The 16,685-nt window shown below is 36.6% G+C and overlaps 1 protein-coding gene across 1 annotated transcript in view; it reads right to left on the bottom strand.

The window, feature by feature from the left end:
- The window catches only part of DDX10 (DEAD-box helicase 10), a 269,001-nt gene that overhangs the window by 209,447 nt on the left and 42,869 nt on the right, over window positions 1-16,685 (bottom strand). The window contains exons 11-13 of the mRNA XM_027581129.1: window positions 15,675-15,762; window positions 12,905-12,993; window positions 9,735-10,197 (exon numbers count right to left, since the gene is read on the bottom strand). Of these exons, the coding sequence (XP_027436930.1) occupies window positions 9,735-10,197; window positions 12,905-12,993; window positions 15,675-15,762 (640 nt within the window). The remainder of the gene's footprint in view (window positions 1-9,734; window positions 10,198-12,904; window positions 12,994-15,674; window positions 15,763-16,685) is intronic.

Below are 16,685 nucleotides of genomic sequence, written 5' to 3'. Positions count from 1 at the left end.
TGAGAAAACATCATCACTGGAAACTCTTCAAAACAGCCCCTCCCAACTTCCTCCTTTCCTCAAAATCAAACCCCTCTCCTCTGTTGTCTGGACTTGCCTATGGTTTGTCATAGTTTTTCTTTCCTTTTTTTTTAAATACTGTTTTTATTATTTATTTATTATCATTTTTAAAGAGAGAGCGAGCACACGAGTGAGGAGGAGCAGAGGGAGAGAAAGAGAATCCCAAAGAACCCCATACGCAGTATGGATCCAGAGGGGCTCGATCTCAGGACCCTGAGATCATGACCTGAGCGGAAATCAAGAGTTAGATCTTAACTGAGCCACCCAGGCGGCCGTCTGTCATAGTTTTTCTGTCTTGAATTTCTATTATCCTAATAAATTCCTGAATAAATTCATTTTGCTGGTAAAATAGCTGGCTTGTTTTGTTTCGTTTCTACTGTCAACTGTATACAGTCAATACTTAGGCTTTAATGTTACTGAAAAAAATTGGCCTTTCTTAATGTACAGGCATCCCGTTCCCACTGAACTTTACTGAAATGCCACTGCTCTGGCCAATTAACTTGCTAGCAGGGCTCCGGGAAGGGCCTGAAATCTCTACATTCCCTTTACCCAGTCTAGCTCCCAGGCTCCATCAACCAACCAGCAAATCACACACAGCTCAGGGCACCAGCCAAGATAGAGTACTTTAAAATGTTTTTGAAATAATGTATTTCAACAAAAGCAATAAAGTAGTCATCATGGAAAAAACAGAACTTAAGGGGGGGGCCTGGGTGGCTCAGTTGGTTGGGCGACTGCCTTCGGCTCAGGTCATGATCCTGGAGTCCCTGGATCGAGTGCCGCATCAGGCTCCCTGCTCAGCGGGGAGTCTGCTTTTCCCTCTGACCCTCCCCACCCTCATGTGCTCTCTCTCTCATTCTCACTCTCTCAAATAAATAAATCTTAAAAAAAAAAAAAACAGAACTTAAGGACTTTTACTGTTTCAAAATTCAGTATGCTTTTTGTTTCAAATTACATATGTATGGAGGGAGCACAGCAATCTTTCCAGTGCTTAGAAACCAATAAAGGTCTTAAGCCAGCAATGGCAGAAGAGTGCTTTACACCTCCCAGGCAGGGACCTCTGACCATTCTATTTGAAATTGAAATCCCCCAACCTGAACCCTGCCTCCCCCTTACCCTGTTTCATTTTTCCCACAACACATGCACCTATTTTTTTGTCCATCTTCCCCCACTAGAACTTAGGCTCCATGATCATGGTCAGGGAATGTTGTTCATGTTCTCAATACCTGGTACTTAGCAGGTTTTCATTAAGCATTTGGTGAGTGAGTTAATTTTTCTTAAAAAAAAAACCTATGAAGCCTTCATTTAATAAGCCTCCATTTCACCTGAAATGCAAACTTTAATGTCAAGCTTCACATCAAAGCAAACGTGATTTAACTCTGCCTGTCACCAATAAATGGCACTGTTTTAGCGGCTGCCTTGGACTCAGTTTCAGTATGTATCTTTGAAGCTGTTCCAAAAACGTATATTGAACAGAACAAAATAAAATGGAAATCTGTTCAGACAAATTTGAGAGGTGAAGAGAACATGATGAGTAAAATCCACTGCTTCCACAAATACAGTCCTCCTGTTAAACAGTTTTAGGTAAGTATACATATTGACTGCTAAGACTTCAGAACAAAGGGTCTTACAAACAATATTTTGGAAACTCACCTATTCATAACGATAGTACTTGCCATATTAGGTTAAATTCTCTACAGTTACATTTGTTAGAGCTATAAATATAAACAAGCACTTGTTGATGACTTTGAAAAGCTCCTTATTTCTGATTATCCTAACAATCAAGCTCAAGGGCAATTTACAGGGCCCTCAATAATAACCTATTTCACATTTCTTTCAATACCTCCAGTTTACTTTAAGTGAAGATAAACATATCCTGATTAAAAATAAAGTTTCCAAAAGTTAGGCTATAAAATTAAGTCACTAGAAAATTCAGTAGCCAGGGGCACCTGGATGGGTCACTCCATTAAGCGTCTGACTCTTGATATCAGCTCAGGTCTTGATCTCAGGGTTGTGAGTTCAAACCCCACCTGGGCTCTACAGTGGGCGTGGAGCCTACTTAAAAAAAAAAAAAAAGAAAAGAAAGAAAATTCAGTAGCCAGCAGATGCTTTAAGTACTGAGGATGTATAAAAGTAGGAAATGAAGGGGGAAAAGTCAAAATATTGTTCATACAATAATGATTCAGCATGTGAAAGAATAAACATCAAGCCAAAAGCTTTTAGCTTTCCATTGTCAATTTATGTCTTCAGGAAATCATATGCATAAAAATTTCAAATAGGGAAGGAAGGAAAATATCTATCTATATAACAACTCAGTATGTACATTTGACTTTCAAATCACACAATAACTATTCCTTTGGAATTGGAATGAAGTCTGAGTTACAATTAAAGAATTAAGAATGGAGGGGCGCCTGGGTGGCTCAGTCGTTAACAGTCTGCCTTTGGCTCAGGTCATGGTCCCAGGGTCCTGGGATTGAGCCCCGCATCGGGCTCCCTGCCCGGCGGGAAGCCTGCATCTCCCTCTCCCACTCCCCCTGCTTGTGTTCCCTCTCTCACTGTGTCTCTCTCTGTCACATAAATAAATAAAATCTTAAAAAAAAAAAAAGAATTAAGAATGGAAACAAGAAAAAGAAAAAGCACCTGTAGGAAGACCAAAGAGCATATATATGAACTCTATTCGAACTACTCAACATTTAAGGTCATCCCACAATTGCTCCCCTTCACGTACCAAAAATTGAAGGGAGTACAGTAATCTTGACTCCTAGGTTTTAAAGAGCTCTCCCTTCTGTTTAATTCAACTAAGCATTATATAAGAAGACCCTTGCACACCAAGGTTATGGCAATCTCAGTAGTCACTTGGTACAGAAAAAAGTGAAATTAAGACATTCAGGGAGGTATATCATGAAATGCCAAAAAGAAAAAACTAGTGAAATAGAAAACTGGAATCCAGATATCAGTGAGATGAAGAAGTAAAGGCAGGCTTCCAGGAAGAGGATTGCATCAGATAGGCCCAGGTACAAACTCCAGTTACGCCACTTCACTAACTGTGCAACATTAGGCAAGCAACTGAAACTTTCAGAGTCTCTTTCTTAACCTGCAAAATGGGGGTAATCCTGCCCAAGACTGTGATAAGAGTTTAATAAATGATATACAAAAATCAAAGTGCATGGCAGTTTACAGAAAATGAATATTCATCACTTCCTGATACTTCTTTTACAAAAACTGAGTTGTCTGCAAGAAATTTCGGGAAATAAGCTACCCTTTTAAATCAAATAATTATGGTGATAAAATACAGCTAAAGCAGCACTCTCCTGCAACAATTCATCAGTGTGTCACACATTCCCCAAACAAAGGCATTACTTCTTCTAATGCCTATTTTTAAATCAACAGTCTTTAAATATAAGCAAAATCCATAACCTAATATCTTCTACACAGTATCTTCTAGAAATATACTGCACAGTATTAATATCCACAAGAATATTGCCAGGTGACTGGACAGAGAACTCCCCATCCAGAAAATTAACATAATAATTTCATTTACTGATTCCACATGAAATAAATATCTATTGTTAATACCACTTTTAGTTCTATTTATAAGCAATCAATCCATTTCTACAAGGCACTGTGTTTGCCTAATATAGTCTGATTATATCAATTATAAACTCTCCATAAATATTTGGTTGTGATGTCAACTGGACCTGTGATATTAACATAGAGTTTAGCACTCCAGATCAATGCACAAGACTGAGAATGTGAGAAATGCTCTATCCACTATGCTATAATCATAAAAGCCAATTAGTTTTCTAATATAACACCTGGAGTTGTATTAGAACTGTCTCTCCCCCTTATCTGTATGTTCCTATTACACTTTATCAAGTGGAAATCGTAGCTAATGTTAACTACCTCCTTCTATGTACAGAACTGTGCTGGGTGCTTTCTATTTCTAATCACAAAAATTTTGCCAAGTATACATTGTTAATGGACCCATTTTACAAACACAGACACTAAGGCTCAGAAAGGCTAACTACTGAACATCGCACCAAAAAGAGCTCCCCACAGTAAACACATACTTTCTTGTGGTCATGGTTTTTCTCACTCTGTACTCTTTGCTTAGAGTGCTTACTTACTCCCCTGCTCCTATTAACACCTATCCATTCTTTAAGGTAAAATTGCTGCCCCAGGCCATATTCTCTCCCAGGTGCCAATATTAGAACTTTAAACCATTTGGTTACATGATCGAATAAATGAAGAGAAAGCTGGAATTCTCTACTGAAATTTTGGTTTAATAATCAGTTACATTAACTCAAGTATAAGCCTCTAAAACTCACTAAGTCCTGAGCACAATCCCTGGCACCCAGTTGGCACTCAGTAATTTTGCTCCTGGAAGGAGGAAAAAAAGACAAGCAGGAAGGAGGAGGAAGGGGGAAAGAGAAAAGATACAGGGAAAAGAGGCAGAAAAACTCCAGCTCCCATTTATCAGAATCTTGACTCAAAATTTTAGAAAACTTCTCTAAGAGGATACTTATAAATAATAGTAACATTAGCTAATCTATGCTTTACCACCGGGGAGTTCTTGCAATACCAAGAATTTTCATGCAAAAATATAAGACTCCAAGTAAACAGAGTATAGATTCTACTCTAAACAAATTATCATCTATGAGTATCATTCAAATCTTAAGGCTAACCTAGGTTTACTCTTCTGATGGCTTTAAAAGGACAAGTGCTAAGTTAAAAATGGAATCCACTTCAGTCTCATCTCTAAACAATTATAAAATGAGAAAGACAAAAGCATATGCTTAGAGATTTCATTCTTCTCTTTAAGAAAATGTTTTAAAATCATTTTCAAATTCATCACCTAAATTATATATTCATATTCTTCTCTAACACTGTTTCCTTGGAGGTCAACTTTCTAGTCAGCAGCCAATAAAACTAGCCAAACACAAGTTTCTTCCCCATGACAGGAGGTCAGCCAACCTCTTACTGCCCTGTTGTGTGATCACGCCGGCTGGACTCCCTCCTACGCATCGCTTTTACTGCTCTGTCACTCATGGTTCGCTCTCCAGTGCTACAGAAATGGGTTTGTCTGCCAATGCCTTGATCCTGTCAAACAGCAAAGGCCTATGACAGGGCAGTCTTCCAGAAGACACTGCTTGCATCCGGCACTCAGTACCTCTCCTCTCCATTCATGCCCGGGTCTAAAGAGGTAAACACATCAATTCTGTATTCCACATGTCAGCACACAATGAGCAGCACAAAGTTACTTAAAGTGCTGTCAATTACGCCGACATCAACCACGTAGAGCAAGCAAACTAAGTACCAACTATGGTAGGCAACAGGACAGAGGAGAAGGAGAATGCGATTTGGCATCAGAGATAGGTTCTGAATACTGACTCCACCACTGTGCCTTTTTGGAAAAGTCATTTAAAAGGCCTGTGAAATTTAAATATCATCATCTGCCTTTCCTGTCATGAGGACAAAATGAGAACTTGTAAGAATTTGGTATATAATAAAACACTAAATACATTATTTTACCAATAACAATGATAGGATTATTAAATAAATCCCATGTCATCTGCAATCCGATGTGTCTCCACTGGCTCCAAACTTTAAATGAATTCTACAAATCTCCTCCCTTTCCTAAGGAGGCAAGAAAGGAAAGAAAAGATAATTGCAACAAAGAATAGCCTGTGATTTAAGTAATGTGACCAGTTCTCTGGTGTGTCTGGTATGTTGTCCCCAAAAGCAATTCTGAAACAGGAGCAACAAAAATACAAAGACAGCGGTGTCTGAAAAAGGACTTAGTTTCCCAAGGGGAATACATTCATTTATGTGTAAATAATAGTATTACTTCCATTTGACTATGGTTTGGTTTTCTTTACTTTCTCAGGTCTATCCTTAAAAATAGGTAATAAAGGAAGAAAACAGCCTCCAGTGAGTACAACTCAATACTAAAATATAAAATGCAAGAACAAAGGCTAAAATGGAAAGCTGATTTGTGACTGCAGATGCAAAAATCACACTCAAAACCATATGTCTTAAAAATATGATGAAGAACCAAAAAGCTGATGATAATTTGAGCACAAGTAAATACTGACTTTGAAAGCCCGAAGGCACATAATATATAAAGCTGGCAAGACTAGGTGAGGGTGGGGGCTTAAAGGCAGTAAGCCTTTGTATTTCTATTTCAGCCAAAGAACCAATGATTTCAACTCTGGCTGTGTACAGTACTAGGGGATGTGCAGGAAGAAAGAGAAAAACATTCCTTTATCAGCATCTCAAAATCCATGCTGTTCCAAACTATTCCTCACATTTGACATACAGGTCATATATTTCTAATTTATTACATCTAAAATAAATCATGTAGGTATTTTAAAGAGAGAACTTTTTATAGTATACCATGCAAATGTATTCTTAATTAGATCTTTACGTCATTTACTGTTAGGTAATTTCAACTACTATCTAAATTCCAAAGCTGACCCTCTACAGGTATATAATTTAATGAGTGAAAAAAAAGGAAGTTATTTATGCTAATGTTTATAGAAAATTAAACAAAACCTTTTCAATCATTTTTAGTCAATCAGATAAATCTTGTATTTTCAAAATCTTACACAGTTTCAAAATACAGGTTTCCAAAAATAAACCCCACATGCATGAATTATATAATTCACAGCAAATAAAACTATCAAGGCAAAAGAATAACAAATTCAGTAATTCACTCACTTTTTCATGAGACATTTTTGAAATTCAACAGGACTTAGACACTGTATCAGGCCCTGAAAACATACTGGTCAGTAAGACATTAATTTCAAGGTATTCAGAATTCAGTAAGGGATGCAGGCCAACACACAATTCTGTGTGACAAGGGATATAAAAAAAAGTTTAAAAAGCCAGAGACAGTAACTAACGTTTAAGGACATTTTGGAGATCAACAGAAAAAAACCAGTACAGGGGAAAAGCAGGGCAAAACATAAGCAATACACATACACAGAAATTATACAAGAGAAATAAATGAATAATGTTCGGTAACAGAATCGAAGAAAGATAAATTCAAATGGTAACACATTTCTCACTGATTTTTTTTTTCAAAATAGTAAAAACACGTTCAGTGTTAGAGTAAGTAAATGGGCAAAGACAGACAAGGTCAGTGGGACAGTGACTGTGACCTCTCTGTAGGATAGTTCGGCAAAATGTATCAAAAGCTTTTAAAATGTGTCACAGTCCCAAAGTCATTAGAAGAAATTAAGCCAATATCCCTCGTGAACACAGAAATAAAGATCCTTAACAAAATACCAGCAAACAAAATCCTGCCATAGATAAAACACATCATGACTAAGTTTATCATAGGAATTTAAGGTTGGGTCAACACTTATAAAAAGAAAAAACAATATATCAACAGAACAACTTATATGTTCACCTTAATAGTTGAAATAAGAAAGGATCTGACAAAATTTTCACCATCTATTTTGATAAACACACCAACCCACCTAGGAACAGAATGGAACTTTCCCATCCTGATAAAAGTAGTTACAAAAAAACCTATAGCTAAAATCAGATGTAAAAGACTGAATGTTTTCCCTCTCACAGATCAGGAACAGAACAATGATGGCCACTCCCACCACTGCCCTTTCAACATACAGTATAATTAAGTAAATGAAATGAAAGAGACACAGATTGGAAAAAAGAAACGAAACCATCTTTCTTCACAAACTCCATGACCATCTACAGAGAAAATACCAAAGATCTCCAAAAATAAAGCCACTAGAACTAATAGGTCAGTTTGGAATGACTGGCATACAAAAATAAACAGCATTTCTATATACTGGCCACAAAGAATTATAAAATTATATTTTAAAAGTACAATTTATAATAGCATTGAAAACTATGAAATAGTAAGAGATGAATCTAACAAAAAATGTGCAAGATATGCATACTTAAAATTATAAAACCATGCTACAAGATTTTTAAGGCCTAAATAAATGGAAAGATATGCCATATTCCTGAATCAGAAGACTCAAAATGTCAATACTCCCCAAATAGACTTATAGATTTCAATGCAATCTCAATGACAATATCATCAGATTTTTTTGGTACCAATTAACCAACTGATTCAAAAACTTATGTGGAAATGCAGTGCGCCAAAAAGAATCAAAACAATTTTTTTTTTAAATATCAAGTTGGAAGAATTGTACTACCTAATTCGAGTTTACCATAAAGCTAATGAGGATGGGCATTACTGGTCAAAGGATGGCTATAAAAACAAAAGTGAGTCAAAGAGACCTACACATACATTGTCAACCGTGGACAAAGGGTCAAGGTTACTGGAGAAAACACTACTTAACAAAGGCACTGGTTCAACTGGACATCATTAAAAAAAAAAGAAGAAGAAGAAGAAGAAGAAACCTTAACCCTTCCCTCACACCATACACAAATATTAAGCAAAAATAAACCCTAACCTTAAATTTAAGTACTAAAACTATAAAAGTTCTCAAGGAAAACACAGGAGTAAATCTTTGTACCCTTAGGTTAACCACAGATTTATCAGACACCACACAAAGTGTATCAATTCTGTAAGAAAAAGTGATAAATCACACTTCATAAATGAGATCAGTATCCTTGTTCTTGATCAATCAAGTCAGAATACCTAGGCTCAAATTCCAACTATGCCAGTAACAAGCTGTGCGCCTCACTATCTTACTGTCTCTGTGTCTTAGCTGCTTTTTTCTTCTACCTGTACAATGAGATAGTACCTACCTCACAGGGCGTTATTCAAAAACCAAATGAGATAATGTTCAGAAAATGCCTGATTATACATTAAGCACTCAGTAACAATGTTTGCTACCTTTCCAAGATTTTTATTTAGTTACTTAAACACCTACCCAAGTTTCAAAGTTTAAATTTTAGTATTCTAAGACTACTTAGAACTTTATTAAACACTGTATAAAAAAATAAGGGCTCAGCTTCATTTTTTATTCAATTCGCTTTAAAGAAATGATTAAGACATACAAAACAGGAAGAGACCTAAGGAAGGGGAGGAGAAACACATTTACTATGCACCTACAAGTACTCCAGAAAAAAGGTGCTTTATCTGAATTATCCCTTTTATTTCTCCTGGCAGGTAGCCACGGAGAAACAAAGGATCTACATGAAACATTTAATAAACCATCATAAGTGGCCTTTAAAAAGGAATGCTGGCTTTCTATTTAAGATACTGGGTTGGTGCCCAAAAGCAAATATCTCATTAAAAGTAAAATTCATACTTAGGGAGATTAAATCATTGTAAGGAACATTTATAACGATTTAAATCAGAAAGCAGTATGTTAAGAATCACAGTGAAGGATCCTCACACCATAAACCATAGAACCCCATCACCCGCCTTCATTAACACTATAACCATGACTCCAGCTACTTTTTAAAACATGCCTCAGAAGAATGGCAAAGGAGAAGATTAAATTTGTCAGCCTTCTTAGAGTTCCCAAAGTTATGAACAATGAGAATTCTCAGGCACCTATTCCATCTTTAAATATGGAGAAGGAGGGGAGAGTTCACTGCAAAGAAAGTCATTCCACAAGTTTCTCCTAGTCTTTATTTCCCCCGTATTTCCCCAAAGGCCACACAAACAGCACAGGGTAAGAAGTGGCAGGAAATAACAGAAGAGCCTCCACTGGGGGTAAACTTACCTGTAGTGCTTTGTTGTCTTGAAGGTCCCACCCAAAGACGTTGTGCCGCTTCACTGTAAAGAAATCAGCATCGTGTCCATCCTCCTCCTCCTCGTCTCTGTCCAAGAACCGCCCAGGAGCGTCCTTGGACCCCCCGGTGCTAGGGACAGATGGAGGCTGAGACTCTTTTGCTTTTGCCAGTTTCTCTTCCATTTCTTCCTCATCTTCCTTCTCTTCTTCTTCTTCATCACTGGTCCCATTAGCCAGTGTGTACTCTGTCCCTTCTGGTCTTTTCCCACCTTTCTGAAGGATGGACATTTTCTCATTGAAGTAGGCTCTAAATTCTTCCACTTCATCGTTGGTGAGGGAGGGAGCCCTTGGCTCAATTACTTTATTATCTTGGCTCACCACCAATTCTTTGGCGGGTTGTTTCTGCATTTTCTGAAGAAATCTTACCCGTGGTGCCACAGCAAGACCAAGAGACCTTAAATATGAGCAAATGAAAATAGTTATCTCAGTACACTGATGGTGTGCTTATGGTATTATGCAACAGTTAAGACTGGAGATCTAATTGGGAAGCTTTTTTTTAAAGAAAACACTCCTCTGAGATACAACTCAATCTTGACAGGTTAGATGATCCAAAAGGCAAGCCAAAAAATACAGAACACCTCTCAGAAAACATTAGAAATACCCCATTTTTCATTAAGAGGTTAACAAGGTATGAAATAAAGAGCACAAGACCAGAAACAAGGAAACAGCTCAGGTACTAAAGCTGCCTATGTTCAGTTCACCCCTCTCAGCCTCAGCTTCCACAAAGATGGGGTAGGAGTACCTACCAGGCCCACCTCACAGCTGTTCTAACAACCCGACCTGCTAAGTGAAAAAGCTTTGCAAAACGTAAACACTAAAGCTGAAAAAGACATGGACATGGAAAAAGACATGAAAGGACAGAACAGACCTCTGCAAAGAATAAATGCAAGTTATCACTGTCCTCTCCTCTTAGACACTTAATATGACATAATCACTTCTACAAAAATAGGATTTCTAAACAAGAGATCAAAAAAGAAAAGAGAAATTATTTTCTCTTTCTAAGATCAAGATTCACTTTATGATCAGGTCTTTCCCCGCTCATCAAAAAAGAAAAGAGAAATTATTTTCTCTTTCTAAGATCAAGATTCACTTTATGATCAGGTCTTTCCCTGCTCCTAAGTTCTGACGGATTGGAAATAAACTCGTAAAGCCAGCCCTGCTGTGATAAACGGCTAACATTATGACATGGATCCACTGCCTATTTCCTATGAGAGAAGATTCAAGAAACTGAGAGGTGCCGTGGTAAAAGCACAGACTCAGAAATGGGACTGCTGAGGTTCAAATCCTGACTGTCACCCACTAGCCGTGTGACCGAAGGATGTTACTTAACCTCTATTCCTCAGTTCTCTTATTTGCAAAATGGCATGATCAGTATCGACATTAAAGGGTTGTTGTAAGAGTAAAACGAGTTCATAGATGCCATGCACTTAAAATACTGCCCGGCACATACACGGCCACTACCGAGCACTTGCCATTAACTGTTATGGGGACCACAGGGTGGAATCACAAACTCACATCCATCAGAATGTCTCTCTCAGTGTATTACAATTGTATTTATGTGTCTCTCTCAGCTACTAAAACTTGGAGCTCCTTTAAGGTAGGAGTACATACATTTATAATTTTAACATCTAGCACAATGAACTATACCTATTAGCTGTTCAAAACATGTTTCTTTAGGAAAATAATTTTTTAAAACATTTATTATATCCTACATGTCTAACACTGCTTTAGGAATTTATAGGTCAAGGAAATTACACGTCTAAACATCCACAGAAATGAAGCAACACCACATTAAACTGTACCCATTACTTAGGCTCTGCCTTCCCTAAACATCACCAATAAAAGGCAAAGGTCTTCAACTGTAAACAGATGAGATTTCCTGGCATTTGCAGCAACAAAATGTCCCATCAATATGACCCTCCGGCGTTAAAGCCCTGTGCCTCCCGTTTGCTGACATCTCAGGAAGTCAACCAGAAAACCAGGACAGAACCTCTTCTAGAGCGCACAAAAGGAGCCAATAACGTAAACCATGAACTGTATCCAGAAACGGCGCAATCAGTAACTGCGACATAAACCTAAGTGACGAAAACAGGTTATATCCATGGAATGCAGTTTTCCATCAATTACCTACACAGTCAGGAGTCTCATGCTGTTATCTCGCAATCTGAATCATTCTAAAATGTTACAACTGACAAATTACCCGTTATACTAAACTCACAATCTAATGTGAAGAGCAGAAAACAGCAGTTCTCCCAGATACGAGTTTTTATCCGACTCCATTTACAGGTAAAGGCATTCAAATTCCTGGAGAGCAGGACAAATATACAGACCTTGCCTCAAAAATAACATATTTCATCACAGACTGGGAAATTTTATGCTGACATTTAATATATGATTAACCTCAAGGTTAATAAAAGATTTTGTCTATTTGTCTATTCTATAAGATTTTGTCAATGCTTTTCCCACAGGTAGAACCCCACTGAAAAACAAGGATCCCTCCTTTATAGCTGAAAGGGTTAAGAAAAAAAGTCCTTCAAATACTAAGCCAAAACAAAACCAAGAGTTCCTTTTTTATGTAATAGTAACCTCTGTTACTAAGCAGGGACATTTTGCCATGGTAACTGTGAGTACCTATAAGAAACACCAAGACACAAAAAATATTCAGGTAATAAGCAAGCAGTTATGGGGATCAACCTAAAATAAGGGAAGAAATGACAAGGAGACTTATTTCAAAAGCATAAAAAAAGAACGGTCTACAGTGTTCCAGGACAGCATTCCAAAGAACAAAACGACTGTAGACATTTAAAGATTTCCAACAACGCTCATCAACTGTTCTCCATCTCCTTTAAGACAAAGCTACAGGAAACTTCCTGTGTAACTCTCAGAAATTTTCACTTACAAGTAAGAAACTTCTGTATGATGACAAGAAATTAATACTCACCTATGTTCTAGTTTACATAATCTTTTTCTTTACAGATCTTTAACAGATCTTTTAAGGTAAGGCAGAGCAGTTTCAACGAGGCCTCTCAGAGAACCAGATTTCAGACAAATGAGCTCTAACTTTGAGGATTCACAATCAGAACTGTAATATGAATACTTACAAGGCATATTCAGGTATAGGTAACTTGCTCACATCAAATATTTCTTTATCCTTCATCAGATACACGGAGCGTATATAGGAGACAAAACACTGTAAAAATAAGTGGTTTAAATGCAATATATATAACAGTCAGGAATGGAAAATAAATTTAAACCAGATAAAAGAAAATTAACCAAAGGGATAAATTCAACAGTAGTGAAAGATCTTAAAAAATAGTTGAGCTTATCTCCTCCCCCCCGCCACAAAACCCTAACTTTTTAGAACTGTGATATTAGATAAGACTTTAAATTTGGTTTCATCAAACCAAATCAACATAGAATATCACCTCAAAAAACAATTCTAGAAGTTAGTATCGTTCTGTTGCAGTAGGGTATCATGGGGGGAAAATGTAGGCTTTGGGATCATACAGATGACAATCTGAGCTCCTTAACTTACTAGCTAAGCAAATCTCTTGGGTTTCTGCCAGTTTTCTCATCTATCAGAGATCATAGCACCTTCTACTTCAAGTGTTATGGGAGAAACTAACCAAAAAACTGCATCTAGAGTACCTGGGCATATCTTCTGGAATACAGTAAATACCAATAAATACTAGCTATAATTTTTATAAATAAAAATTTATTTATAGTAATTATTTTAGTAGTCAAAGGATATGTTTTCCAACAAAATAAAATGTTACTGTATTTAAATTATGCTTAATAAAATCATGACAGAAAAAAGTTTATTTCTAAAGCTTTCCCTTTTATATTATCATGTCAATTAATTTGTCATCATCATCTTGTGCTATTTTTCTTCGGTGTTTAAAAAGAAAAAAGGTATCTTTATACCAAGAACTATATAAACCAAAAAGTAAACATGATCCTGATCCTTTGTCAGTCTTAACATAGGCAACAAAGATGATGAAACACATCTAAGCAAGCATTTATTATTTTAAAAATAATTTTTATAAAGTATATATAATTCCCATTTCTGTATCTCCTGAACGTCATATTTGCTCTAACTTTACACTAACCCTTTCTTCAAACCATCTTCCCTGTCTCCATAGGCATGAAAAATAATGAATGGCTCCAGTTCAAGGATAATTTTTTCCCCTACAGTTGTTCACACACACACAAAAAAATCGCCCGGTTGCCTATCATTTTTGTTCTATCCAGATTATAATCAAAGGCTAGAAGATCACTTCTATTAAACCAGATAGCTTGCTGCTGCTGGCACTGCAGTTAGCCATTCCGCTAAACCATGTGTAACACCCAATAAATCACATCATTTATTTCAATGTGCATTCTATAATCTTTGTTCTGGAAGGCTCATTTGTTGTATGCACAAACAGTGAAACATCCTTCCAATGTTCCTTATTTCCTGATTCATAATTGAATGACCTCTTAGTATGCAGTAAGTCATGGTATTTCAGAATTCATGTATAATATTTTTAAATGTGCATACTATTTCCAAAGTTGTAAAAAGAAAGAGTTAACTCCTAGCTTAAAGTATGTCTACTGGACAAAATATGCACACAAATGTTTGCATGTTCAAAAATTTTTTTCCTTTAAAGGCCCTTTTCATTAGGTTTCAGGTGAAGTGAGCTGCTAGAAATTCAACTTTGCACAGTTCCATATTTGATTTTCTTATATTTCTCCTGATGTACCATGGAAGTTCTGAAGAAAGTCACACATGGATTTCAGTCTCAGGCCTGCTACTTAATACCTTATGTGACCCTGGATAATTTTTAATTTTCTCAATCTATTATTTACTCCTGTATAAAATCACATCAATACCACCTCTCTCATGGGTTGCTGGGAAGATGAAGAGCATATCAAACTGCCATGCAGCAGAGTCATGTCATGACTAAGTGCTTAACACCAAGTAAGCATTCAAATTTTAGCTTTCATCACTCATGTTATTTTAAGCACAGTGAGGCTAACTTGATAAAATATAACATAAGTTAATTTTTAAAAAGAAATGTAAGATCTGCTCTTTAAATAAAACTTCCTTCCCGAGAATATCCAGTTTCCAAACCATAACAGAAAAGCCTTACTACTGACCGTCTTTCTGCTCAGACTCCTTATCTACTTAGGATGCTCTTTCCACATCTCCTCTTACTTCCTTCCCCTCACTTCATCTATCTGCTGAAATAGGATCCAACTTCTGAATCCTAACTCTCTTAACTCACTGCTGATATGTTATGGAAGATGCAGAGATAGAGATCCTATATAGATCTCATAACCTGAATGAAAGTAAAAGCAGGGTGAAAAGAGCTTTATAACTGGGACTCAAATATCTGTCCATTTAAAAACTGGGTAGCTGTAAGCACAACACAAAACTATTTCCCTTCTTCCTTTCCTAAAGCATCTACTGCCGGGCACTCTAAGAACTAACAAGTAAGTTTAACTGAAAGTGAGAATTCTTTGTATTTGCTAATCAAAGGATTTTTAAGTCAAAAAGGTAATTTGGGAACAGTAAGTCATATTTATAGACTAAAATTTCATTCCTAAAGACAATTTAGTAAAAGTGCTACGCTTTCTAGAAATTTAACCTAATATTAAGAAATTACAATAAGTTTGCTAAAGAAGCACAGAGCTGACTGACAGTTTCCCAGGTTACTCTAAGAAATACACGATCTTTTTAAAAGTTAAAGAATATGATAAAGTTATCTGCGAATTGCACTACTTGAATATCTGAGGCATAACCATGAAACCTAGAAGTAATAGAAAGCGAATTTTAACTTTATTATATGGTCCATTCCAACTAAAGTATCCAATTTACCAATGACTTACCCTTTGAGCTCTTTCTTTTAAATCTTGATCTTGTGCTAAAAATGATTCCAATTTTTTCTGGATGTCGATAAGTTTTTCTGGGTTGATTCTTTGTAACAACAAAAAAAGGTTAAACTAGGACATCTCAATTTTAGAAACTGAAGATAGCATAAAGCATTTTCCTGTTTTTCTCAATTTTTTTTTAAAGATTTTATTTATTTATTTGACAGACAGACACAGCGAGAGAGGGAACACAAGCAGAGGAGTGGGAGAGGGAGAAGAAGGCTTCCCGCTAAGCAGGGAGCCTGATGCGGGGCTCAATCCCCCTGGGATCATGACCTGAGCCGACAGCAGATGCCTAAGGACTGAGCCACCCAGGCGCCCCTCAATATTTTTAAATCTATAACATTATTTCTCATCTAGGAGCCAGAGTAGACTGAAATTACACCAGACATAAATTTGATTCTCACATATTAGGCATAATGCAGGGGGAAAAGATCAAGATCAGAAATCTTTTCTCAACATCCCATGCTGAGTGAAAAATACGAAGGTTAACATCCAATTATCATTGGTTACTTCTTACATCCATGAAGTTGGAAAGTAGCCTCTCATGGGAGATCTACTGTCCATGAAATAAAATATATGAAATCTAATATCATTTTTATAAGTACTTCCATATTCAGTCAAATGTTATAAAACTAGTTTCAAATAATAAGTAACCAAAAGACATAAATAATGTTTTCCTTACTTGGAGATTAGGCACAATAACAGAATCATTACTTAACTCCACCAAGGGAGGCTATAGGAAAGAATGAAATTCTTTTGGGAGTCTATGTCTCACAAAAGAAATCCCACTTGTTTCCCTGAGTTTAGACTGAACTACTTTGCTTCTACAAAGCCAGGGTGGTGGTAACTGGGGATGGATAAGGTGTTCTTTACTTTCTTTTAATTATAAAATCGCATATAAAATCAAAGACACAAAAGGTAGAAAACCCTCAGTGGGCTTCAACAATTAACAACTCATGGAACCCT

The sequence above is a fragment of the Zalophus californianus genome, chromosome 11, assembly GCF_009762305.2.
Source record: "Zalophus californianus isolate mZalCal1 chromosome 11, mZalCal1.pri.v2, whole genome shotgun sequence".
NCBI lineage: Eukaryota > Metazoa > Chordata > Mammalia > Carnivora > Otariidae > Zalophus > Zalophus californianus.
The sequence above is the reverse complement of the archived record's forward strand: the minus strand, read 5'-3'. Positions and strand labels throughout refer to the sequence as shown.